This window comes from Diospyros lotus, chromosome 1 (genome assembly GCF_014633365.1).
Source record: "Diospyros lotus cultivar Yz01 chromosome 1, ASM1463336v1, whole genome shotgun sequence".
Taxonomy (NCBI): Eukaryota; Viridiplantae; Streptophyta; class Magnoliopsida; order Ericales; family Ebenaceae; genus Diospyros; species Diospyros lotus.
The window spans coordinates 47269495-47296952 of NC_068338.1; the positions used below are offsets into that span (position 1 = coordinate 47269495).

Here is a 27458-nt window from a genome sequence, read left to right on the forward strand (position 1 = left end):
GCTCGACCTGCCATCCCGCGAGCTATAGCTCGGGGTTATGGAGGACGTAGTGCTCGACCTCGCCCTATGACGCTTCGGTTGGAGGAGCTCGAGATCAACCATATTATCGTCTTGGTCGGCTTCCCCTCTTGAACTGTTCGTCTCAGTGAGCTGTAAGCCGGAAGGGAGAATCTCTGCACCCAAGTCCCTGAAATGATCTCCCTCGATAGTCTCGGTGCCAAGAGGAGGGGCGAGCTCGTATTCGCGAAGTGCTCGTCCGAAAGTTCAAGAATTTCCGAGCTCGACTCCGCAGCCACAAGTTTGCCAAGGATATCAGTCTCCTCGGCCGATAAAATCGGTTTCTTCCCCCAAAATCTGCATCAAAGCATGAGCAAGTTAAAACAAGCACTCTCGGAACAAAGGAAAGATTTATGAGAGCTCATATTCTCTTACCAGGGGTCAGTGCGAAGCTACAATTCCTAAGTAGAGAAAGGGAAGGGCAAGACACGAAGAACTAACTGGACTTGTAATCGCCCACGTTGGACTTCCCTTTGCTTTACCCTGAGGAAGGGCGGCCTTGTACGGAGAAGGACGAGCCGCCAGGTAATACAGCCCGTCCTTGGCATTTTTGAAAGAAAATAAAAATCTTATCAGTTTTGGCGAAGGGATAGGAAGTTTGTTTATAAGGAATAAAACGGCCAAAGAAGTAAGTTGGGCATACGAATTCGGTGTTAGTTGGAAGGGGGCGAGCTTGACGTCGTTCAAGAGGGCGATAAGGTACGGGGCTATTGGAGCCTAAAGCCAGACTCGAGGTGTTGGGGGCTAATAGCTATGAAATTGGCTGGCGGGTAGGCTGCATGGGAGCTCGATGCAGGGATGTATATTCGACAGGTCCTGGGGAGACGAAACTCCTGAGCACAAGTCATCACCTCGTGAAGCTTGGCCTTGGACGAGAGTCTCTTGAAGACCGCAAGATCAGCACTCCCACCAGAGATCTGATCTTGAACCTTCAGCTCGGTTCCCGAGAGGTCGGGACGGCGACCTCCCTGCACCCCGAGCTCGCACCCCCAAGATTTTAGCCCTCCATAATGAGACAATCTTCGGAGCTCGAAGTGTCGTTTTCTCCTACGATATAATTGCATCACTTTTGACCTGAATTTCCACGGTGTTGGTCGGAGAAACCACCGACGGCTAACCAACGGTGAACGGCCTCACAAAAAGAAGAAGAAAGTCACGACAAACTTACCTAAAAGCTGCGCTTGACGACTGAATGGGGACTCGTACCAAGCACCGGACGAGAACGGCAGACGTCTGAAAGCACGGCGATAACGGAGGCCTCGAGAAAGGAAAGAGAAAGCAGGGAGGCAAAGGTTTGAGGGAGTTTCAAAATAGCGTGAAAGAAGAAGCGGGTGGACACTCCCCACTATTTATACTGACTGCCTGGTCCATCCCAACCGTCGGATCGAATGACGACTTATCACATGCTCCGCATCCAGCGGCCGCACAACAGCTTGTGGGTCCCACTAGTGTAATCATGCGCAGAAATGGGGAGGGGGCGCGCATTAAATGCGCTGCCGACAAAGCGTGCTGCGTGGAACGACGAGACTTAAGGTGATTGGACAGAAGTCGGAGGGATGGAAGAACAGCTGGCACGCGTCAGTTCCTGACTGCACTCTCACCCTACAATTAAAACACAATAAAAACAAATCATAATAAAACTTTTATATATTTTTTTTTATTTTAGTGAGAGGTTTATACTCGCCAATGTACGAGTGCAGTTGTAGTCCAAATTTATATTTATATTTTCTGGATGAATCCAGGTCGTACACTGAGAGATTTATTTATGGCAAAAGAAAAAGAATGTCACACACACGCACACGCATTTGGACAAATTGACAACAAGATTTTTTATGGTTTTGTTTTTAGACAACAGATACTAGAAAATAAAGTAAGGCAAAAATTGAAATAAACATTAAACGTAAAAATATGAATTTGGATAGTGCTTGAGTTAAGACAATTTCAGTACCAACCCGTTGATTCTCAAATTTTAGCATATAAGATTAGCAACATTAATTTAATTTCAGATATGAGGGTTTGTTATTAAATGCAATTAGAGATGATGATAGTTCTAGGTTAAGCAATCCCCATACATGATATGCGGGATTCTAATTTAAGCAACTACCATAAATCCAATTACAATTAATATACAAAACAACTAAATTAATCATCCGGGTTTGGGTATGATAGCGTTTCCAGTTCTAGTAACTCTCATACATGGCATGAAAGCTCTAAGTTAGGCTTACGCTCCAATCCAAACCTAGTAATTTTTTAATAATTAATACACACTCATACTGAAATTTAAATTAATGTTACTTATTTAAAGCGCAGCTTTCTTTGGGAATTATTGGCATTGGACACTGTCCTTGCCTTAACCCAAGATTAGATTTAACTACTCATTTTTATTTGAAAGTTAATTGACAGAAATTTAAATGACGTAATTTAAATAACAGAATTTAAATGACAAGAAATTTAAAAGCATAAACTAACCGGCCATTTAGGAGGTGGATAATTAAATGACAAGAATTAAAATTGCAGAAATTTAAAGGCATAAACTAACCGGCCATTTAGGCGGTGAATAATTAAATGACAAGAATTAAAATTACAGAAATTTAAAGGCACAAATTAACTGGCCATTTAGGCGGTGAATAATAAAGTAATAATAAATGACATAAGAATTTAAAAGAAGAAAGAAAAAAAAGTAAGATTATAAGAGAAAGTACTAAAGAAAATGAGAAAGAACAAGAACAATTCTCAAAGAGAGAATTATAAGGAAACAACTAAACTTTTATTCAAGAATAATAATCACACTTACAAATGCAATCAAGTGATCTATTTATAGGCCACAAGATGCAATACAAACCACACAATTTCAATTATTCAACTAGACATAATTATATCTAATGGGCACTCACACACTTAAAGTTAAATGGATTTTAGCTATAATACACACCTAATATTAAATGGATTTTAGCTAAAATACATACCTAATAAAGCACTCATAAAGTTAAATGGATTTTAGCTATAATATCCACCTAATAGTTAAATGGATTTTAGCTAAAAAACACACCTAATAAAACTCTCACATAAAAAATAAAAATAGATTTCTATAAATTGGTTTTTAATCTTTATTAGGATTAAAAATAATCCTTGGGCCTTTTCCAAATAATATCTTCCATGGGTTGCTCAAATTGGGCCTTAATTCTTCATGGGCTTGAATTCTTCATGGACTTTAATTTTTCATGGGTTTGATTTCTTCATGGACTTGATTTCTCCATGGCTTTGATTTCTTCATGGACTTGAATTCTTCATGGACTTTAAGTCTTCATGGGCTTGAATTCTTCATGCCTAAAAAAAATAAAAATAATTTAATGTTATTAATAAATTATATATTATATATATGTATTACACATGGCACATATATATTAGATTATTTTATATATATATTACATGCATGCATATAATGATATATATGTATTATATATAATTTTATATATTATTATTATTTACTTTAGAACTTCATTTCATTCATCTTTCAATTTAAATTTACATATAACCATAAAATATATATTAATATCTAATTTAAACCATATTTAAGATCGAAAGAAAGGTATAATTATAACAAAATTTTTACAAAATTAACCACTAATTAGTTCCCAGCATGAAGATCGTGCCGCGAACTGGGGGGCTTATGTTATATGTATTTCCCGCATCACCCCGCATGGGCCAGACTCGGTCCGATAGACCGGCCCAATCACCCAAGGCCAAGAAGGCCCGGACGACCTCGTCAAGGAAGGTCCAGCCTCCACCAAAGATCCGGAACTCGTAAAGCGAGCATATGGCGAGCTCCCGGTAATCCCCCAACGAGCTCGGAGCAATCGACTAACGAGCTCCTGAAATATCCTCCAGATCGCTGGACCATTCAGGTCGCTGGCCTAAAACCTCCAGCTCGCATGAGCGGCAAAGCTGCTAAAAAGTCAGAGGTAGGGTCCGATCACTTTATCTGTAACAGCCCATGCCCCTCGTAATGAGGATCCCACTCCCGGTCTTGCGAAGGCGGTAAGAACTGTTTGTCCCCCATTATACAAACACTGTATTTTTATATATTATCTAGATTGTAAAAGCCTCTCAAGATAAATGAGAATCAAAGAGACCATGAGGGGTAAGGAGGACAAGAAAAAATATAATCAGATACCGCCACTCTGGGAGAATAATCAGATGGCGGCCGTGGACTAGGCATCGTTCTAGCCGAACCACGTAAAAGATTCTGGTGTACACGCTTGGAACTTTGGGGGAGGGGTTTTCTTCCATCCTTCTCGGTATTTTTGGATTGACTCACCGCTGCCCAAAACGAATCACGGTCGGCCGAAATCAAACGTCGACAGAAATATTCTTGAACTATTTTTATAATTTTAAACTTTTTATATATGATTATTTTATAATATTAAAAACGAATTTTTGATTTAAAAATACATTTTCTACAGATGAATTTTTTTTTATTTCTAAAATTTGTTTTTAAAATATTTGAATTTATTATGAAATTTATATTTATTTTTAAATTTAATAATTATTTTTATATTAAAAATTATATTTATAAAAAATTATTTTTTTTATTTACACATTTCTTTCACATTTTCATTTCTTACTTTTTTTTTTTAAATAATATTTTATCACTTTCGTTTCATATTGTATTTATTTTTTATTTTCGTTTATGACCTAAAACAAGGTTAAGCTGTTTGAAAATCAACTTGATCATTAAGTAATAATGCATAAATAAAAATGTTGGGACAAAATTTTCATATAAAACCATTTTTGGAATTTTAAGAACTATAAATCAAAACACTTCCAAAGCAACTAGTAATTAAAAGAAATTCAAAAATTACTTGAAAAGGCTTAAGAAATCGCTATCACCACGTCAAACTACTAAAGTCTCACTCATTATTTTCATTTTCTGACATTTTACATTGAACATGGACTTCGCATACCAGATTCAACCGAGTCCAGGACTAGTAACGAACTTTGCAACAGCAAATGCAGTTTGCAGAACACAGACAAGATTAGTATCTAGGTGTTTGATCCAGCGAGTTTTCCATTAATTGTCTGCAACATACTTTTTATTTGGGTTTAAAATGAGCCATAGGTAAGAATCCACAGGCAAGTTAGGATGTACCAACATTGCTGAGGCAAGAACCAAGCTTTGCTTGCAAAAAACAGTAAGTAGGCATATCAAATTTCAACTTTTCGCATAACAAAATTTTAAATATTTTCAGGACTAAAGTGCATCTATAAAGTCAGTAGACAACAAATACAAAGCATGCTTTTTTTTTTTTTTCTCTAGAATATCATTTTCTTTTAATTCAGTTTCACCCCCACGGCATTCTCAAACGCAGAATGAAGTTTTTCTCCTGACTATAGAAACAGAGCAAACAGAGATGGCACCAATGTGCAAACCGGAACAATTCAGGAACAGGACATAAACTCTGTAACAAAACCACAGCCACAACAAGACAGAGCAACAGCCTAGAGAGTGCCTAGACCTCCTGAACCTCTTCCTCCTCATCTTCATAATCATAGCCTTCTTCGTCTGCAGTTGCATCTTGGTACTGCTGGTATTCAGAAACCAAATCGTTCATGTTACTCTCTGCCTCTGTAAACTCCATCTCGTCCATTCCCTCTCCCGTGTACCAATGCAAGAACGCCTTTCTCCTGAACATGGCTGTGAACTGCTCGCTAACCCTTCGGAACATCTCCTGAATTGAGGTGGAGTTTCCAATGAAAGTAGACCCCATCTTCAACCCTGTCGGTGGAATATCACAAACAGTAGACTTGACGTTGTTGGGAATCCACTCCACAAAGTAGGAAGAGTTCTTGTTCTGTACATTGATCATCTGCTCATCAACTTCCTTGGTGCTCATCTTGCCACGGAACATAGCTGAAGCAGTCAAGTATCGACCATGGCGAGGATCAGCAGCACACATCATGTTCTTGGCATCCCACATTTGTTGGGTGAGCTCAGGAACAGTCAGAGCCCGGTATTGCTGTGACCCACGAGATGTGAGTGGAGCAAAGCCAACCATAAAGAAATGCAGGCGAGGGAAAGGAATAAGGTTGACAGCAAGCTTGCGGAGATCAGAATTCAGCTGACCAGGAAAACGAAGACAGCAGGTTACCCCGCTCATGGTAGCAGAAATGAGATGGTTTAAGTCTCCAACTGATCAAAGAAAGAGCCATTAAATTAAGCAGGGAACATCTAGAAATTAAGAAAAATACTATACATATGCAATTAATGTCGTGACATCAATAGTATACTAAAGAGATCTTAGGTGTATTACTTTGGCTTCACAAATCAAAAGGTCAACTTACTCTTAACAATTTTCAACCCACACAAGGTATTATAGCCAATATCAAAACTAAAGGTATTTATTAGAAGCCGTGCTAGAAGGCACACAAAAATCTTACAGCTTGGAGTGGTAAGCTTCAGGGTTCTGAAGCAAATATCATACAGAGCTTCATTGTCCAGAACCATACATTCATCGGCATTCTCAACAAGCTGGTGAACTGAGAGGGTTGCATTGTAAGGCTCTACAACAGTGTCAGAAACCTTTGGTGATGGGAACACAGAGAAAGTGAGCATCATTCGATCCGGATACTCTTCTCTGATCTTGGAGATAAGAAGAGTGCCCATTCCTGATCCAGTTCCACCTCCCAAAGAGTGGCAAACCTGAAATCCTGTAAACAAATTGGAATGAACAATGACGGTCAATGCTTCATTCATGATAAAAGTCAACTACGTTAAATTGCCATGAATATTTGAGATTAAAACACAAAATAGGAAATAAAACTGAAAGGCTACAATAGTCCCACATTTACAATGAGCAGAAACACATTGTTCATGCGTCAACAAGAGTTGTAGAACACAGTACTGCAAAGTTATACTACAAAATCTCATTGAAGATATAATCTAAAGTACATAAATTTGACAGATCTGCAACACTCTAAAAGCCATATCAACAACGCAGCAATAAAATTAATATAACCAGATTCGCAATAACAATGAAAAATAAACTGAAATGGAAACAGAAGCATTACACTACTGAATCAAGAAATCTATAACAATACACTCAAAACACTTCGAGCCATCGATCAACGTCGAAGCAAAAATGATAATAAAAGAAAAGAAAACGGTTCAATAAAAAAAATAAAAACATTAAGTAGAGGCAGAGCGATCGACAGAACCTTGAAGACAGTCGCAGTTCTCGGCCTCCTTACGAACCACATCGAGAACAGAGTCGATGAGCTCGGCTCCCTCGGTATAGTGCCCCTTGGCCCAGTTGTTCCCGGCTCCGGACTGCCCGAAGACGAAGTTATCCGGCCGGAAGATCTGACCGTAGGGCCCCGACCTCACACTGTCCATCGTCCCCGGCTCAAGATCCATCAACACGGCGCGTGGAACGAATCTCCCGCAACTCGCCTCATTGTAGTAGACATTGACTCGCTCAAGTTGCAGATCGTTGTCGCCGTGGTATCGCCCCGTCGAGTCGATGCCGTGCTCGGCGCAAACCACTTCCCAGAACTTGGCTCCGATCTGGTTGCCGCATTGGCCGCCTTGGATGTGCAAGATCTCACGCATTTTGCAGAGAATGTGAAGAAAACCGGTTCAGCGATAGAAAAAAAATGCGAGATATTTCAAGAAAGACAGAGATTGGGAATTATAGCTTTGAGCGAAATTGGGATTGGAGGGTGAGGGTTTTTATGGAGGAGAGATGACGGTTTGTGAGTCGCCGTCAAGTGGGGTTCTTGGAGAGATGACGGATGGTGACGGCGCCGTTTAGTTTAGGTGGGAATTTGAATTTTTAAAATTTGGGAACCCTGATTTCTCGATTTGCTGTTGGTCTGCGTGTAAGGGTTAGGCTCCGTTTGGAAGGTGTAAATAACATAAGCATAAAGCATTCATTTCATTCCTTTTTCATTTGTTGGGGTTTTTAAATACTCTAAAAATACTGTGTTTCTTGAACTGGTTAATTAAATTTATTTTACACCTTCAAATGAATAAATAAATAAATACTTTATGACTGCAAATGTTCATTGATAGCACAAAAAAAGTAGTATGAAGTTAAATATATATATATATATAATTTGTCGTTTTTGAAATATTTCTTTAATTTTTGTCTTTAAGATAATTTTTTTAAATAACCAAAAAAAAAAATCATAAAAATAATCTAAATCACGGGCTGAAATTATTTAAGAAAAAGAACAATTCTTATGTCTCTGTCATTTATTTTATTTATTTCGCATCGCCTTAGCTTTTCCAAATGCTCAAGTTCCAATCCAAACGGGACCTCAAATTTTATTTTCTGGCGCACGCAAGTGGAGCGGTAGATACTCAAGTGTGAGCACAGTTGGCACGTGGACCGGAGACGGATCACGTGACCGTACACTGTCACGGTCACCGTCTAAGAAGAAGCAAATATGTTAGACGAATCCGGTTCGGCCCATTGAAGTTTGAAGCAAAAAATCCCATCCGTGGGCCCATGTAATGTAATAAACTTGGGTTTTACTCTTTAATGAAATGTGGGGAGTGTTTGGAGTGAACTATAAGATAACCCCCCAAGACCCAGATGCCATATGGAAAAGAAAGAATACGATATGATGGATTGGATGCCGTAGAAAGAAGCTTCCAACTGACAACAAAAAGAAGAAGGAAGAGGCAAAGGCAGAGGAGGAGGCAAGTCATCAAGGAAATCTTCCTTCATTCCAAAGTAAGGAATATTGTGGCTGCTTGGTTTTGGGTTCCTTCATTTTTTATCTATTTTCATACACGACTGGCTTCGATCGTATCCCATCTGGATATTAATAGGTAGGTGCATAGCATAATCGTAATAGTTTTATTCAAAGTCTCCAAAAATTTTAGTTAAAACAACGGTTAGAGATTTGATGATCATATTCATGTCATAATGCAGCCAGCCGTTAATGCATCTTAATAATATTCACAAATTGAATTGTTTGGGGGGTTTGAGAGGCACTCAAGATGGAGGATTGTACAAGATCTGCTATCACTTTTTGAATCACACAGACATTTATTCACAAGATTTAGTCTTGTCACCCTATGCCTGCCTGCCTGCCTGCCTGCCATCCTTCCTAATCCCAACCTTTGATTGATTAGGTAGATCCCATACATAGTGTGGCTAGGATGGATGGCAAGGGGGTTTGCTCACTCCCCTCAACAAATTTAAGTGTAATCCTTAGTATATGTGACAATGTTATAGTAATAAGTAATCTGGAGTCTTATACTGGCCTTATATTGAAAAAGAAACATTGCCCCCAACAATTTGATTTTTTAACATTAAAAAGAAAAGTTTATAGAATCATAATTAAACAGAACTCAAAGAGTGAAATGTGGGTCAATGCCTAACTAATGAATCATGTTAATTTGAAGACTTCGAGGTCATCTACTTGGGTTATGGATATGTTTTAGTGAGGGAGAATACTTTAGAATTTATTTGCCACACACACATATATATATATATAGTTATAGTTGGAAGAAGATTGGGTGATTACAATTGGAAATTTGAACTAATTGTAATTCAATTATTAACTTAAGGGATTACTTCTCCTTCACTGGGCCAAGAAGCTTAGGCTTGGTTACTCTATTAACTTTAGTTTTATAATAATTAGAGTAAATTTCAAACACAATTTTTTTTTTGTAATTTTAAAAGAGGGTTATTCCTGTGTAAGTGATATCCTCTTATTTTTAAGTAAGAACAGTTTAATTTATTAAAATTTTTAAAATGTTCTATTTCTTTACTTACTCTTTTAAAATTACAAAAAACAAATTACTCATCTATGATACTAGGGATGACAATTTCAACTGAAACCGTGAGGAATCGAACCGGTCAATACGGTTAAAAATTGTTTGACTGGATTGATTTGGTTTGGGAAAAAATCGAATACTGTTTCAATGGGTATAGTTTGATTATAATTTTCACTAAATTCAAACTAAAATTCGAACTGAATATGTAGGTAACCGAACCGAATATGCATATATATAATATATTTATTTATTAATATATTATATATACACATAATATATATTGACTAATGTATTTTTTTATAATATTTTAATTAATGCATTAAAAATATATAAAATAATTAACAAATAAAAATAAAATCTAATCTTAAATTATTTTATTTTTATCAATCAAATAATATATCCAATAAGTTTGAAGTTGATTTGTAACTTTACGCAAAAAAAAATAACTTTATTAAAGTTTGTCTTTGTTTGTCATGGAGTTATCAAATTTTTTATGAATACTATTTGTAAGAGTTTAGTCTTTGTTTGTTGGTATAGATCTAATTAAAAAAATCATGGTTAAAATCGAAATCGAATGGTTTGGTTATGGCTTTTAATTTTTAAAACCAATGGGTAATGGTTTTGTTTTAGTTTTAATAATTTAAGTTTGGTTTGATTATAATTTTGGCAAAAATTGAAATCAAACTAAACCATTATCAATCCTAGATGAAACCCATCAATGTGGGTTGCAGGGGAATGAGAGAAGGAAAGAGATATAAATCCTGAGTTGAAGTCGAATCTCTTAAAATTCAAAGAAATTAGAAAATGATTCTTTAAACTTAGATTAAGTTTGAATAAATATTTGAGAAATTCTATTTGCACTTATTTTTTTTTTTTTTGTTCTTCACAATCACCTTTACAATTATAACAATTATTTTTCAAAAATATCCTTTAGTGTATACAGTCATCTCACTTACTATTCGCACACACTATCATCGCACCCGACCATTATCATCCATCATCGTAAAGTTCTCATGACAATCGCGACTGTCTATCATTGTACTCGTCGGCGGTCACATTCACCCATGACGAATGTGACCATCCATCATCGTACTAGACTATCATTGCCAGTGGTCATATTTCTTGTGGCCGCTAGTGATGAAGATGTGTGTAAAGAGTAAGTGAGATGATTGTTTACATTAAAAGGTATTTTTAAAAAATAATTGTTATAATTGTAGAAATTGCATGTGAAGAGTGTGAAGAGTAAAGGTGATCAGTGTAAATAAAATTTTTCTAAAGTTTTTTTTTTTTTTTTTTAACTAAAAGTTTGAACTTAGCTTTAAAATTATGGGTTCAAAGAACCCATAAATTTTGAGAGTTTTAAACCTAAATTCTAGACTCATCAGTGACAAAAGAGGGGAGACAACAGGAGAAGGAAAAAGGATAAGAAAGAAATTCTCAATTTAGGCCAATTTTTTGGAAGATTTGAAGAAACCGTAAAGGGGTACATGTTAAAGAACCCAAATATGGGTTTTTTCAAAACCAAATGTTAAAGAACTTCTGGCTTCTTTGAGCTTAGATTCTAGAGTCTAACTCACTGGTGATGATTGCAAAGAAGAAAGATGATCCCCAACGGCATAGCCAAGTGGTAAAAGGTTAACCTGAAAGTTTGTCTGAAGGTTCTTAGTGTAGATTCAATTTTTGGGAAAAAAAAATGCTTTTTTCTGAAAGAGACCTTAGAAGTGATATTAGTGGTGCTAAGGCTTGTCATCCTGATTATTTGGCTACATCTCTCGATTTACTTGTTAATGTAACTCTAGGGATAAGGTGGCTAAGAACGCTAATAATATGGCGTAATCCAAAAAAAAGAAAGATGATGAAAGAGAGACTTATACTAAACATCACTTGTCATATCTTCTTCACCATCGATAAGCCAATCCTATCCCATGTTCACCACAAAGTGATAGGGTTTTTTTCATGTGGGTGTGTTTAATAGTATTTAATTAAAAAATATATTGTTTAATTTATATAAAAAATAAAATATTTTTTTAAATAATTTTTTTTTATAAAAAATAAGTCAAAACATCATTTAATGGTTATATTATAGAATTTAATTTCAATAAAAAAATATAATGTATCAAATAATAAAGATAAAATTTAATTTTTTAAATGTGACATTTTTTATGAAAGTTTATCAAACACACTTAAGAATAGAAAAAAAGAAAATATTTTTAAATATAAAAACAAAAAAGTTATTATATTTTATTTATTAATGGCAAGAGAGATATATAATATTATTGAAATGATAAGAATAATCGATATAATTTACTCAAACCTTAAGTGGTGTCTCAATTTTATCTTACAACTAATTAGTCACTAATATTTTATATTTAAAGCCTAATTAAAGCAATGTAAAAACCAAACAAAGGATGGAACCCAACAACGCACAAACATTTTATCCAGTAGCTAGCTTCACAAAAATTAGACTAGAAAGCCCACAAAATCGCTACACAGAAAAATGTCACTATATCACAAGGACTGTGGGAGCCAAGAACAAGGGGGTTATCCTTAATTATACCATTTGTGATTTAGATCATTTTCTCACAAAAGATTCAAAAAGTTTAAATTTAGCATTTGATGAGACCTATATGCAGCTGTATTTTTTTTAACAACGCCTTGGGTTAATTAATCTAGAGTTTAATGCCATTAATTAACAATCTTATTCCTCTGCAATAAAAGACAATCTTATTGGAATTAATTAATGACGTGCTTTTAATATGTTTCAAATGTCAAATTTAAATCAAAATGAATCTATGTAATTAAAATTACACATAGATCATAAGGTGTCTCTCCCAAATATTAACACCTGACCTGGTTTAGGTAGAATTTATTCTATTATCTTGTTTAACACTATATCAACTAGCTTAACCTAATGGAATGATTTATTTGAAATGAAAAAAAAAAAAAAAAACTAGCTATTGATAACTTTGATTGCCAAATTTAAATCATAGATAACGGGTGCCTGAAAGACCTAAATAATTAAGAGGCCAACGTAGAATTTTGGGAAAAAAAAAAAAAGAAGAAGAAGCTGGAAAACTCAGAAATATATATGGAGCCTCATCATTCAAAGATGAATTAAATTATATTAAATTAACCAGAAGAGATCGATCCTGAAGGTGAAGGAGCCATGCATGGACGTACGGATACAGATGATGAGGTGTGAGGTTAAAGAGGGGTTCGTGGACAAAGACAAATTAAGCCTGTGATGCCAATTAGACAATTAATCACAACCTTTAATAATTAAGTGCATGCTCCCTCAAACTTCTCTCCACCTCCGATCCCCGGCCGCATTTGTCTCTTCTCCTAAAACAGCTTAATTCTCTTTCCCTCTCTTTGACTCTTCCCAAATCCCAAGATCTCTTCTTCCTTCTCCATTCCCCCTCTCTCTCTCTCTTAATTTCTTCTCTCCCATTGCCATTTGCCTTTGTGCTGCTCCCAGAATTAATTAAGCCACCATGGTATATCTGGTTTCTCTACTTTTCCTTTTTATTAATTTATTTGTTTTCTCAGCTGGCCGGGGTTCATGAAATTAAACAATGAAAATTCTGAAAACAAAACCATTCTCATTCTGTGTACGTAACGATAATTTCTGGAACGAACGAGATTTTCTTCTCCTGTTGTTTCTTAAACTTTGAGTAATTTCAACACAATGTTTTAGAAAGAAATTAAGAAAACGTACTATTAATAATTCTTCCATAAAAAATGTATATATCATGATCAAAATATATAATACTGCCACCATACATACAAATATATATATATATATATTTATATTTGTCTATTCTATTGTGCGTGGTAGGCGAATTCGGCGTCCGGAATGGCGGTTGAAGACGACTGTAAACTGAAGTTCTTGGAGCTAAAGGCGAAGAGGAACTACCGCTTCATCATCTTCAGGATCGAGGGCCAACAGGTGGTGGTGGAAAAGCTCGGCAGCCCGGAGGAAAGTTACGAAGACTTCACCGCCTCCCTCCCCGCCGACGAGTGCCGCTACGCCGTCTTCGACTTCGACTTCACCACGGACGAGAATTGCCAGAAGAGCAAGATCTTCTTCATCGCCTGGTACATATATACCACGTAACCATGCCTAGCTAGCTACTTTATTATAATTATTATGTTATATATATATATATATAATAATTTGAAGTTTTGATGAGAATGATTAATAAATATTAATTAATATATTGATGAAATATATATATATAATTATATAATGTCAGGTCTCCTGATACCTCAAAGGTGAGGATGAAGATGGTGTATGCGAGTTCCAAGGATAGATTCAAGAGGGAGCTTGACGGCATACAGGTTGAGCTGCAGGCAACAGACCCCAGTGAAATGAGCATGGACATTGTAAAAGCTCGAGCGATGATCTGATCAATTACCAAACCCATTATTATATATTAATTTATTATTTCTCTTCCCCTGTTAATTAATTCCTTGTCAAATTTTACATTTGTGGCCGCCCTTCCTTTTGTTAATTTCCCTGCTATTGTACTCATCAACCATGCACACGTAGGCTAGTAATTTAATTAATATATATATATATTAATGTCCTGTATTATTATCATTATTATATATCTTGTGTCATACGTGTTTGTTTGTCGTCCTAATTTCTTTCTCATTAATCCCAATTATATAACTTCTCACTCTTAATCATGTACTGGGCTAACTTCTCATTCTTTATGTACCCTATTAAGGACTAATATTGTTTGAGATGAGCATCCCTGCTCGAGAGACGAGACCTTGGAGGATCTCTCTTCAGGGTTTCCTGAGCTTCCCTATTAAGGACTACCATAAGTAACATTAGAGACCTTCAAGACTTTTTAGCCTCTTGGAATCAAATAATATAGTTGAAAATTAGGTTACTTCTTAAAAACTACTAAATTTTACTAAAGTGTATCAATTTCATAATAAATAAATACCTTTTGAGTTTGCAAAACTGCACATTTTCGCAGACAAAATAGACCTTAGTTGGTATCAATCTGTGCCAGCATTTTCAAAACAATTAGAAACTATTCTCTTGGTATTTTAATTTTTAGTTTTAAATTTTAAATTTATTTTTAATTTTGTATTTTAAGTATTTATTTTAATTTTATTTTTTAAATATTTATTTTAAAATTACTAAAAATGTATTTTTTTATCTATAGCATTTTCTTTAAATATGTTTATTGGGGCCTCTCACCCCTCAGTCTCACAATTTCTACAAGAGAGACAAATCTTATTCTGATCCACAATGGTTGTGCAGAGAGTGGATTTGAACCTCGGAACGCAGGTCGTTCACCACACCTTGTTGACCACTAAAACAACTTCAAGGGATAAAATAAACACATTTTTACTATTTTAAAAAATTGGAAACTGAAAACAATCTATAAACAACAAAGAGAACAAAATCTACGTTCTTTTTTCTGTTTCAGTTTTCAATTTTTAATTTAATTTTTTTTTAATTTTATATTTTAAATATTTATTTTGAGAATTTTGAAAATGCGTTTTTTTTATTATTTTAAAAAATTATTTCTTAAGACAAAAAATTAGAAAACATGTTATTTTTGAAATTTAAAAAAAATATTTTATAATATTTTTTCAATGAATTTAATTATTAAATAATAAAATTAACCATTTTTAATAAAATTCTAATATTAAAATAAAATAAAAAAATTAATTAATAAATTAGTGACATCTAGCGATAATTTATATTAAATATTATTATACATAAAATGTGTTATACACTTACTAATATATTGTATGTTATTCTATATTTTTAATTATTATATAGATATACTACATTTTTAAATAAATATATATTTATTTATTTTCAAAATTTAAGAATAAATTTTTCTTCTCTTTTTCCTTTTTTTTTTTTTTATTCTTCTATTCTCTCCGATACACTACATCTTCTCAGTCGCTAACGACCATCTCCAATCGAAGATTCATAGGATCAAAGCCTACCATTAGAAACACCAAACCAAGAGAGTCAACATACACAAAAATGGATAAAATTTAATTGCTGAATTTTCATAGATCTAATTTTTAATTTTCAACAAAACTTAAAAAATTCACTATTAGTTGCCACCAGGCTAATGTGGACGGTGGTTTTCGACGATTAGAGGCCTCTTTCACGTTGCCGGCGACCAACGAGCATTATGGCTATGGGTCTTCCTTCTCATTGTTGCGATGTCGCAATAAGAGGATTAGGGTCATCGCCATGGCCGATAACGCGTAGTCAGCAACCGAAGGCTCCATGGTTGTGAATGTTGCCTTCTGACGCATCATCTCCGATTGCAACATCTCAAGCACCTCCGTCATGTTCAACTGACCACGGCCTTATGCATCTCCATGGTTGGTAGTAGTGGCAATTGACGGTGGCTCGTGATGATGGTAGGTCGACGACCGAGCCTTGAGAAGAAAGAAAAGATAGGAAAAAAAAGAGAAGATAGGAGAGACATAAGAGATTTGTGTGTGAGATTGATAGGGAAAGTGTTTTATGTGTTTTGGTGTTTCAGCGTGTTTTGGCTGAAAACACCCAAACAATTAGGCTGATATACTTAATAATATACTATATGTTATTTTATATTTTTAATTATAATATAAATATACTATATTTTTTAAATTTTAAATAAATATATAATTTAAAAATAAAATTTTCTTTTTTTATTCTCTCCAGTAACCACCACTGATCGAAAATTCACACAATCAGAGTCTATCATTAGAAACACCAAACCAAGAGAGTTAATATACACAAAAACAGGTCAGATTTAGCAACTAAATTTTCGTAGATCTAATTTTTAATTTTTGATCAAAATTAAAAACACACTGATAGTCGTCACCAGCCACTGTGATTAATGGTTTCCGGCGATCAAAGGTAACCAACCACCCAACACCCTTATCTCCATCGACCAACATATCAAAAAACCAACAACATTCAAAGGCCAAATCTCCATAAATCTAAGTTTAAACATTCGATTAGATACAAATCACGCATACATACGTATATATCATGGATTTAAGGGAAAGGGAAAAGAAGAATGGTCACAACAATGATGGCAGTCGACAATAATCGCGGTGGTAACGACGACGAGTCGACAATAGTCGCGGTGGTAACGGCAGCGACAACAATAATGACCTTGATGGAAGAAGGAAGAAGAGGCAATGGATCTCAAAGATGGCAATGGCGATGATGGCTTTGAAGGAAGGAGAGAAAGAAGAGAAAAGAAAATGAGAGCTAAAATATAAAAAATTGATTGTGTTTTTCGCATTTTGGACTTAGAGATTGTTTTGGCTGAAAACAACCAAAATAATATTTTATTATTTTGAATTTTTTTTATAAATTTTTGTCTTATTTTTAAAAATAACAAAATAAACACATTTTTATTATTTTAAAAAATTAAAAACTAAAATAAGCTGAAAATAACCACACACACACAAAAAAAACACAGCCTTATTTTCTGGTAATATCCCCTCCTGAACTACGACGCTTTGCTAATCTACAGATATTTGAAAGATATGTAAACCAACCGAAAGGAACGAAAAAACAGAGGAAATGGAAGAGAAGGAAATATGATTTGGCTGCTTAAATCCATTATCAGAAAATGCCACACAAACCCTAGAAATTATTCCATTAAATCAATAAACCATGCGATGGTTATTAATGTGTAATGTTTAATTAAAAATAAATACATACTAATAACCCTACCCGTCATCTGACCTGTTCATGTATTTTTTCCCTAATTCATACCCACTCCAATGACGGAGATGATCCTTTTAACAAAAATGTATTGAGTTTGCAAGAATAAATGAACCCCAAAAAATCCTTGAATTAACTCTTAAGTGATATCTTAGGGTAAGAGAAGAGACTATAGTGTTCCAACGTCCTTCAGAAGAGAGAAGCTCGCATAAAGATTTCACTACCTAACGAAGTACCTTAATTAGCTAGGCCACACTTGACAATACTCTAAAGAAACGTTTGTTAATCAAGATATGAGATAAAAATGTTAAGATATGAAATATATCTCGAATTTCTATTCTTTCTAACATATTTATTAAGCTTATCTGATTATTTTTAAAAAAATCATTAATAACCTCTTATTTTGATCTTTCAAAATATACTTATCTCTCTCTCTCAAAATAAGCATATTTTGATATTTATAAATCAAAAAAAATAATATTTATATCCTCTAATATTTTTTAAAAAATTTAACAAACAACTTTATAAAAATCTTAGAATGTTTCTAATTTTATCTTGAACCATTTCATATCTTGATCCGAAAATTATTCTGAACTTATCTTGATACTCCCTTATCTTGCTCATTTTAACGAACGCTCCCTAATAAAACAACAAAATCACAAGAATTGCAACTAGTTGGCAGCCAGGAATGGGTCATCATTCATCAAGCATACTTCCTCAACAATAAATTGTGAACTTCGCCAGTTCTTAAGAAGGCAAGGCAGGCAAGCTTGATTGGGCATATCACATTTTTATAAAACTGAAACCTAGTCACATATAAAAATGACGAGGACATGATCTATTAATGGTATGCCCTTGATAAAGAAATTTTTTGGCTAGAATGTCCAAAAAGAAATAAAATAAACTGAAGCATAATAAATTACCTCTTTTACTAAACATGCTATATACCATATATGTAACCTATAAATTTATAAAAAGAAACAATAACTCAATAAATTTGAATGACACGTAAAAACTCCAGTAAAAGAACCGCTGAACTTAGCTATGTAAAGTTTGATTCTCCCGGTAGTTCCTCTCCCATAACTCTACTTGCCTTATTGAATTTGCTTTTCTCCTGACGAGGGACTTGAAAGCAAGGGGATCATAGGGAGGAGGCATTGAGCATGGTTTCGTTTCTGTTGGACCCTTCATAGATTCCATCATAAACTTCTTCATCAACCCATCTGCAGGACAAGCCAATATTTCCGAGCAGAGCTCGACTGCTTTTTCAGGTACGGTGGGCTTGTACCTCAAGAGCTTAGCATATTCATTTAGGAGATGAAACATGTAGTCATACACATAATCCATCTTCAGCTCCTCTTGAATGAAGTCACTCCCTGCCTTCCCGATAGCTTGTGCCTGGTAAATCAATAAGAGAGCACATTGAGACAACAAAATTATTTTATATCTTAGAAACATAAATGTTTTCCAGAGAGTTTCCTTCTACTTTTTAAATGCTAATACTTATCTGAAATAGTGATCAAGCCTATTCTACCAAGGATAATGCTAAGTATCATCTGTGACTGAATGGCTGCCCCCTAATTTACTAGATCACTGCAATATAGAAAGAAAAATCTTGAACGAAAATGTTATATATATTCGTTGAAAAAAGTAAAAGACCAATCATATTGACTCGTGTTCATGAGAATATCACTATGGCACAGCCACAATGACACATCACTGCGACAGCATTTTCAAGATAAAATATCATTTTTCTACAAGATAACTTGAAAGCAGTAACAACCCCTGCTGCAAGAGGATCATATACAGTTCCACATCAAAGCTCCTCCCAAACACAGGAAGAGCAAGACAATAGCCATGGTGAAGAGTTCTAGTAATTGCTAATATAAAGAAGACAAAATAAGAGAATTACCTTTTGCTTGTGGCTGTTGCCCCAGTCAACAGCAAACTTAATAGATCTGCACTTGTCATCATCTCGTATGGGCCAGTAATGGTGTACAGGTAACAAACTTCTTGTGAAGAAATCGTAGTAAACAGGCCTTACCAGTAAGGTAACAGAATCACACGCAAGAATGTATTTTTCACTCACAGACCATGCAGATCCTTCAATATATATTTTATATCTGTATGAATGGCACAAACACAAAGACAAAAGCTGTGTTTATCAAGGAAAATATATGGCAAAATACATAATTGAGTGAATGTTACAATGAGAGGAGACCTGTGGAACCTTTTTGGAAATATGCTTCTGTTTTTTTTTTTTGTTATCATCATTTTTAGAACAAAAAAATAAGAGTAAAAACTTTCAAAGCACCATTTTTTCATAGGATAACAGCTTTTGGAATCAGCAAAGAATCTTTCTAGACAAATTTGAAGAGACATTTTTTCTGGTAACCATCACTTTCTCTTGACTTATTAAAATTAGAATTAGAGAAGAATTTTTAGAATTATAACCAAACAAACTCAACCTTTCAAGTCCTGAATTCTATGAAAAGAGAAATCCAAAATCTACTACCAACTTTTTCATTTACCTGTGAATACATTGGCTTGCCAAGTCTGATTCCCTGTATCCTTGCTGTGATTCTCGAATCCAATCCTACAAAAAGGAACCACAAATATTAGTACATGGTTATAGGAGAACAAGCTAAAGCAAGCCATTTTAAAACCTTAGCCACTGCATTCTTTACACACTCAAGTAACAAGAAAGACAGGACTTGCTTCGTTCTACCAGAAGTATACTTCTGGTTTGAATTATCAAAGGTGTAAGAGTCGCATAGGCAAGCATTATACCACCAGAAAAAGAAAAAGAGGGTTAAAGTGGAATAGTGGGTATAAGCAATATGTTGCTAGCAAGAAGAAGAGAATATCCAGAAAACACATGTTTAAGGAAGGGGAATGAAAAACTATTGCTCCAAGTCCAATGGCGTGAATTATATGTTGCTTATCTTAGAGACTAAGAAGAAAAGAACATCAAGAAAACACATGTTCAAGCAGGGGCATTAATAACTCATGCTCCAAGTCTAATGCCCACAAAAAAAAACCCCAACAAAAGTTGAAGCATGCCGAATCAAACATTGAGTTTTTAATTATCAATTTACCATAACAGCAACGTGTTTTAATCATTCCTCAAAATACATCACGTTGCACATACTTTGTAGACAACTCTTTTAATTTATTTCCAAGAGTAGAAGGGAACACTGACCTATTGATTGGTGATTGCTTATAACAAATATTAATTATCATCTAAACTCCCACAAATACCTGCAAAATTAATTATCCACTTGTGGTTGGGATGCCTTAAATTTTTTAGAATAAACTAATTATTTTGTTGAATGACAACCATATCGACAAGTGAGGATTTTAGCTAAAAACAGTTAACTTTGCATGGAATTAATATTTCAATGAGAATGAGATTTTGGCTAGGAAGGATTAAATGATTTCAATATTAAGTTCAGATTCTGCTGGCTAGGAATCTTTATATGACAATGGGTTAACTTTATGAGGAAATAATATTGAATTACATTCAATAATGGAGTATTTTGAACAATAAAAACATAAAATAAAGAAAGACATTCTTCAGACTAATCCCCGTTATTAAACATAGTTGCTTTGTTACTTTCCAAAAAGAAGGGAGATTACTTGGTCCCTAGTGACAATACTTTTCCAAGTAAATAAAATAAATTGTGAATTACACCCCAAAATAAATTATCACTTTGAAGGAACTATCACTTTGAAAGTAAATTACACCCCAAAATAAGTTTTGTTTTTTTGTTAAAAGAAAACGTGATTGCTACATGTATGGTTTTAATAGAGAATAATGTATAAGAATAAAATCATGAAGTACACATAGAGAAAGAGAAACAAACATGTGCAGACGCAAGCAAGAAATTTGACCAACCTGTGCATATATGCGAGCACCCCAATCTTGCTTGTCAGAGACATTACACTTGAGGAGATCCATCCTAGTCTGGGCAACTGTTGGATTGCCCTTCCAGTAGGCATGAGGCTCCCTATCCATCCATCTCATTCTCTTGTTCCCTTCTCTTAGATCCTCTAACAACCCCTCCCATGGCTTTATATTTATCTCAGGCCTACAAAGTTAATACACAGCATTTTGAAGAAATTTGTCCTTCAATAGAGGATTCCAATATATAAAGGGCTCTAACCTCAATCAATGCTATTTGGACAAAAAAATTTAATAAGACTAGCTTCTTCCCTGGTCCACTCTCTCATTTGAAACTAAAACAGCCACCATCCTAATAATATACATAAATGGAGATAAAAAGGTAGATATACGCTATGAATACGATATCATAGAAGCAAAGATTCTTAGTATGCAATAATAATATACATAAAGAAAATACTGCCAAAATAACAAGATAGTGATTAATTCAAATATTTCCACCATAGATGTAGTATCACTGTGTTAATATCATAGATGCCAATCGATCATAATGTTTCTCCAAAGTAATCTCTTTTTTGTATTATCCTGTCTAGAATTTTAAGTAGCTTTTCTTTCTTACAGCAATATATTTTTTTCTAAGTACAGCGTTATTTGTTGTCAATGCATAAAACTCTGAGATGGGACTTTTCATGATATACCATGGACTGTCTTCCAAATCATACAAACACAACAAGCTTCACAATTATTTTTATTTTAAGAAATAGCAAAAGAATATCTTTTTCCTTCTCAAATATTGTTGTGTTAAAAAAAATAATTACATAAATAAAAAATGAAATGGCAAATTACACATGGCACCTCCAATATTTGGCTTAACTATAGGCAACATCCCTCACATCATGAATATCATAGTCCCTTACTTTACAAAGTTGTTTCACATTACACCATTGTTATACAACTGTGACCTAAATAAATAAAAGCGTTGACTTCAAGGGTACAACGTTGGGGATTTAGATTACGCGGGGTAGCCGTTTATTTCTCAAATATATCACTAGGTACCCTTTTGATTTTTCAAATATGTGAAGAAGAACAGTCTGGATTTTTTGGCAGAAAAAGAAGACCCAGAACTCATTTTCATTGTATATGGAGAACCTTCCACTGAGAACAAAGAGAAACGGAAAACAAAATTGAGAATCAAAACTCAAAAAAAAGTACAACCCTCCATATCTCCATTTCCTTGTTCTCAGTGGAAGGTTACTATAAATTTTGAGATGTGTGCGGGCTATAATTTAGTCAAACCTCAAAGAGTATAACACAGAAATCATGAGTGAAATAGCCAAATTAAGTACTTGAAGGAATATTCATACCATCCCCAAAAGGACCAGTCCGGGAAAACAATGTCCAAGGTGGCATCATTGGCGCAGTATCTGAACAATGGCGGCGGGGCCGTGGCATTGGGTCCCCGATAGTGCTTCGCTATGACCACCGGCCAGTCAACGCAGTCGAACATGAGGTCCAGATCGGGGACTTTCCCTGGGTACCTCCGTAACAACTGTAGGATCCCCCATAGCGTAAAAATGTCTCTCGATTGAAATCCCTTCTGGTATCTCTCCACGTAGGCCCTGCCCTTGACGATAACCAGCCGGAAGTTGGCCGTCCTCCGCGCCCTCTCCACCATTTCACTCGTGACACCTGTCTCCCTCCAAGGCCGTAGATCCTCGTGGATCCAACGGAAGTACTCGGGGCACGTGGCCGGTTCCTGCCCGTCCTGATCATCTTGCGAAACGGAGCCGGTCGAGTAGAAGTAGCTTGCCGGGCAGGTTCTGGTTTGGCTGCCGGACGTGCAGTTTAGCGGGATTTCAATCTTTCGCCGGGGCTTTTTGGGGATTTCCGTGTGTTTCTGAGGCGCCACGTGGGTTGCTCCCGTCGGCAGGATTGTCTTCGGTTGGGAATTCCCAGCAATAGACTGCAGGAGAAAAAATAAATAAATAAATGAATGAATGGGCACGATTACGAAACGCGAGATCCTCCGTCAAGATCAAAGCCGAAGTCAATCTCGGTCCGTTGAATGGTACGAACGGCTAGTTATAGGCTGAGGCCCACAAATCACATGGCCAGTCCGCGCTCGCTTTGCTCTTTTTTCTTTTAAATTGTGTTTAGTTGAGGTTATTTGATATTTAAAATTATAAAATAATTTATTATTTAGATATAACGTGAAAGGGACACACGCGGCGCCATAATTTATTTAGGCAAAGAAATCATAAAAGCAACTCGGCCCAATAAAAATTGTTCGGCAAAGGAAGCATGCGACGCCGTCCCGGTGGAACACGGCACAGCCGCCGTGGAGACAGCGAACGTGTGCAAGAAACAGGAAACAGAAACAGTAATGGCGCCAAGAAACGAGAAGACTGAAAGGAAGTTTGGAAAGGTTGACGAACGCAGAGCAAAATTGGAGTCGGAGAAGCGCGTGACGACGACGCGCCGGCGAGGGGAAGGAGGAAAAAGAGAAGATCAGTGGGCGACAGCACTGGCAGCCAGAGGCCGACCTTCTGAGTCTCTGAGAAATACCTCCGAAAGCTCTGCACGTTCTTTCTCATTTGTTCACTGTATCTAAAGATTGTGATCGTTATTATTAATAAACTATTTATTGTTCAATGTAAAAGAAAGCTAACGAACATCTTTTACATTAATGGCTTGTAAGACTCGAGAATAGAATACTGATACTGTAGTGCCATAGTCACCGCGTGCCTCCCCCCTTTTAACTGCGCAAGGTCCAGGTAAATCTTAACCCAAAAATCTAAATACAAAATACCTACTTTTAACCCTGGGACTGGGGAAAAGAGCCTATCCGAGAATATTGCTGTAATTTGCAGGCTGTCGCGTAGCAGAAGAAGATCATATCATGTGCATTTATTATTATTATGCAAAAAGAGCAACTCACCATACAGTTGGGCTCTTCACCTTGCACGTGGCATTTTCCAATTTTCACAAGACCAGACCCGACCCATCCAGCAAAAGGAGAATTAATATTTTTATAAAACTATTTTAAAATAAGCCATACTTCAATAACTATAAACTAATTTATTGAATTTTTTGTTTTCAATAAGCGAATATTGCTTTTCAAAGAGCAATATTATACAAACATTTTTTAAAAAGTTCCAACCATAATAAAAGCTCACATTAATTGTTTTCGCCATTATAAATGATGATAACAGTAACACACGACATATATGTTCATGAAAACTCGTATGTTTGCCAGATACCAAAACGAGAAAGAAGATGATAATCACACACTTCATTTAAATAAACTGCAGCCCCTGAATTCTAAAAACTAAAATCAACCAAACAGGTGACCGCAATTATGTTTTCCATTTAATTGGGCACAGAACTTTGTTGGTTCACAACATGTAATGCAGCTCCCCATTTGAGAAACAGGAAGGAATGGGTCGCAATCTACTTTATAGTTATAGCTGCCTCACTCAAGCTAGAAAAATCTTTTACAAGTTGCTTTTTGAAAGGTGAAATCGCTCACCCTGGACGCCCCCACCTCCAGCCCGACAAGAATATGAGGGGAGGTTAATCATGGTGACTCAGCCAACCAACAGCAACTAGACCAATGTACACTGCGCACAAGGAGCCCCCCTCATTTAAGAGATTGCTCCCACACTGTCGCTGGTAAGACTCAATCTTGAATCATTTGTTCCAATTTCACTGCTGCTGACCAATTGAGCTGGCAAGTTGCTTTTATTTAGGGGGAGGCAGGAGACTATGGATGTTAAATGAAGAGAGCCGAAAGCTATTTCCGGATTCAATAGGTTACGCTTATAATAATAATACTCTTAAAAGAAGTCTTTAACAGGGTGGTTTTATCCAACACAAGCCAATAGTTGTGGATGGATGGTCCCTAAAAACAAAGGCATTGCAGGTGCATGTATTTTAGATGACCCTAAAGAGGCGACCATGTTCTAAAAACTCTCAGCGACTCTCGTTTTGAGTTTTCTCTTTTATTAAAAAAAAAAAACTACAAAAAAAAGACTAGTGGGGTGTGCCTACTAAAGAGCATTATAAGAAGTGGCAAGTTTAACGAACACCCATTTCTTTCGCGCCAGTCAGTCAGTCAGTCAGGCCAACCAGGTTGCAATAGGTCAAGATTTCTATGCTTCCTGACATCCTGTTTCTTTCTTTGTTTTCTATACTATTTCATAACGGGTCAATCTGAAATGGCTTTTCTAAAACATGGGTTCCTCAGCCCGTGCTACAGTAATACCACACGGCAAATTGATAATAAATACGATTTATTTATAAAAAAAAAAAAACACAAAAAATGTTTTAAGGTAATATGTGTTCATCTAAGTGATCGGCAGGTACACTGTTCGGTAAAGTCTAGATCGTAGATTGTTCGTTGGATCTACTTCCTTCCATATTCCGTGGATTAAGTGAACCGGCATTCACGGCGCATTTTATGAAACCAAACCTAACCCTAAACCTAAGCCTCCGAAACCGAGGCCAGCTGGCAGCAAATATAGCCGAGAGCAAATCACAGGGACGCCGTCGTTTAGCCGGAACATGATGTCTCTAGTCTAGATCACATAATTAATCGATCGAGCAAAAGCAAAATTGAAGAGTAGTAAAGGCGAAAGATGAATAACATGAGAAAAAGTAAGGAAGAGAGTGAATGAACTTACAGTGATGTTGGTGTCGAGGAGGAGCGTGGCGACGAACGCGCCGGCGAAGAAGAGGAGGAAGAAGGAGAAGAGAAGCCACGATCTCGAAGGCCACCCCATGGCGGGCGGAAACATAAGCCACAGACGTGATCCGTGCCTCTGAAGCTGAAGGCCCTGCCCCTGCGTCTTCTCTCTCATTGTTCCCTTTCTCTGTGAGAATAATAAGCAGAAGGATCAGCTCAATCCAAACCCTGTCTCTTCCCAGCAGAACATTTACGAGAGCTTAAACGACGGTAACTGGGATCTTAGCAGAGATGATGTAATGGAAAAGGTTTAGAGCTTTAATTAGGGAAATAACTGAAGAAAGACGAAGAAAGGGGAGTTTCTCTTTTACATAATAATAATAAAGGCGGAGAAGGGAAGGGAATACAGAGAGGAGTAATGAGAACAGTGGAGATAGATCGATGGAAATAAAGAGGAATATTTCGGACAAGAGACACAATAAAGAAGAGAAAAGTTAAAATGGTTTCATAATACACGATGTTTGGGCAAGGGAGAGAAGGTCCACAATTGTGACTTGTGAGCGACGGCCCGGACTATGGTCCCCGTAAAGCAGGGAAGAGAGAGAGAGCCAGAAAGATCGATTCACGTGTTCTCTATTAATTTTTTTTTTAAATAGATATTTATAATTGTTAATTTGATAAAGTTAATTTAGAGTGTGTTTGATAGTATGAAATTTTTATAAAAAATGTCATATTCAAGAAATTTAATTTCATCATTATTGTTTAGGTTGGAAAAGGAAAACATTTTCCATTTTCCATGAAAAATAAAAACCACCACCCATTAGAATCAATTTTTCATAGAAATTAGGTCAAAATATATTTTAAATGGTTGTACCATGGAATAGAATTTCATGAAAATATTGTGTGTCAACCAACAAAAGATGGAATTAAATTTCTTAGATATGACATTTTTTATGAAAATTTCATGCTATCAAACACACTTTGTTAAAAGATAATAAGTGCATTTATTTTAAAATAAGATGTATTTATTAATTTTATTTTTATATTTAAATAATATGTTAGTTGATTAAAATTTTAAAATATAATTTATTTATTATCAATCAATTAAATTATTTAAACGTTAAAAATAAAGTATAACAAATATATATTATTTTAAAACAACATAAATTTATTGTTCCTTAACTTTTACCCGGTTAGCACTATAATTTTAATTTTATATAAATAAATATTATTAAAGTTATGTAGTATATATTTTTGTTTTTAAAAATATAAAATTGGTAGAATTGGGCTTTTGCGGCTTTGGGCT

At 35.5% G+C, this 27458-nt stretch overlaps 3 protein-coding genes across 4 annotated transcripts in view; 1 reads left to right on the forward strand and 2 right to left on the reverse strand.

Moving 5' to 3' along the window:
* Window positions 1-26710, reverse strand: part of LOC127810009 (uncharacterized) — a 37607-nt gene extending 10897 nt beyond the window's left edge. The window contains exons 1-6 of one of the 2 annotated variants that reach the window (XM_052349234.1): window positions 26151-26708; window positions 22833-23431; window positions 21463-21655; window positions 20096-20160; window positions 19477-19687; window positions 18470-18962 (exon numbers count right to left, since the gene is read on the reverse strand). In XM_052349234.1, coding sequence (XP_052205194.1) covers window positions 18603-18962; window positions 19477-19687; window positions 20096-20160; window positions 21463-21655; window positions 22833-23431; window positions 26151-26327 — 1605 coding nt within the window. In that variant the 5' untranslated portion in view covers window positions 26328-26708 and the 3' untranslated portion in view covers window positions 18470-18602. Of the gene's footprint in view, window positions 1-18469; window positions 18963-19476; window positions 19688-20095; window positions 20161-21462; window positions 21656-22832; window positions 23432-26150 lie in introns of those variants that run through there. The other variant, XM_052349241.1, reaches the window with a different exon arrangement.
* LOC127810038 (tubulin beta-1 chain) lies at window positions 5291-7770 on the reverse strand. The gene is made up of 3 exons (XM_052349258.1): window positions 7273-7770; window positions 6496-6765; window positions 5291-6247 (listed from the first exon to the last, which is right to left on the reverse strand). The coding sequence occupies exons 1-3, from the start codon at window positions 7664-7666 to the stop codon at window positions 5568-5570; spliced, it is 1344 nt and encodes a 447-aa protein (XP_052205218.1). The 5' UTR covers window positions 7667-7770; the 3' UTR covers window positions 5291-5567.
* Window positions 13692-14386, forward strand: LOC127810047 (actin-depolymerizing factor 7). The gene is made up of 2 exons (XM_052349266.1): window positions 13692-13945; window positions 14104-14386. The coding sequence occupies exons 1-2, from the start codon at window positions 13704-13706 to the stop codon at window positions 14255-14257; spliced, it is 396 nt and encodes a 131-aa protein (XP_052205226.1). The 5' UTR covers window positions 13692-13703; the 3' UTR covers window positions 14258-14386.
* Window positions 26711-27458: the final 748 nt, after the last annotated feature.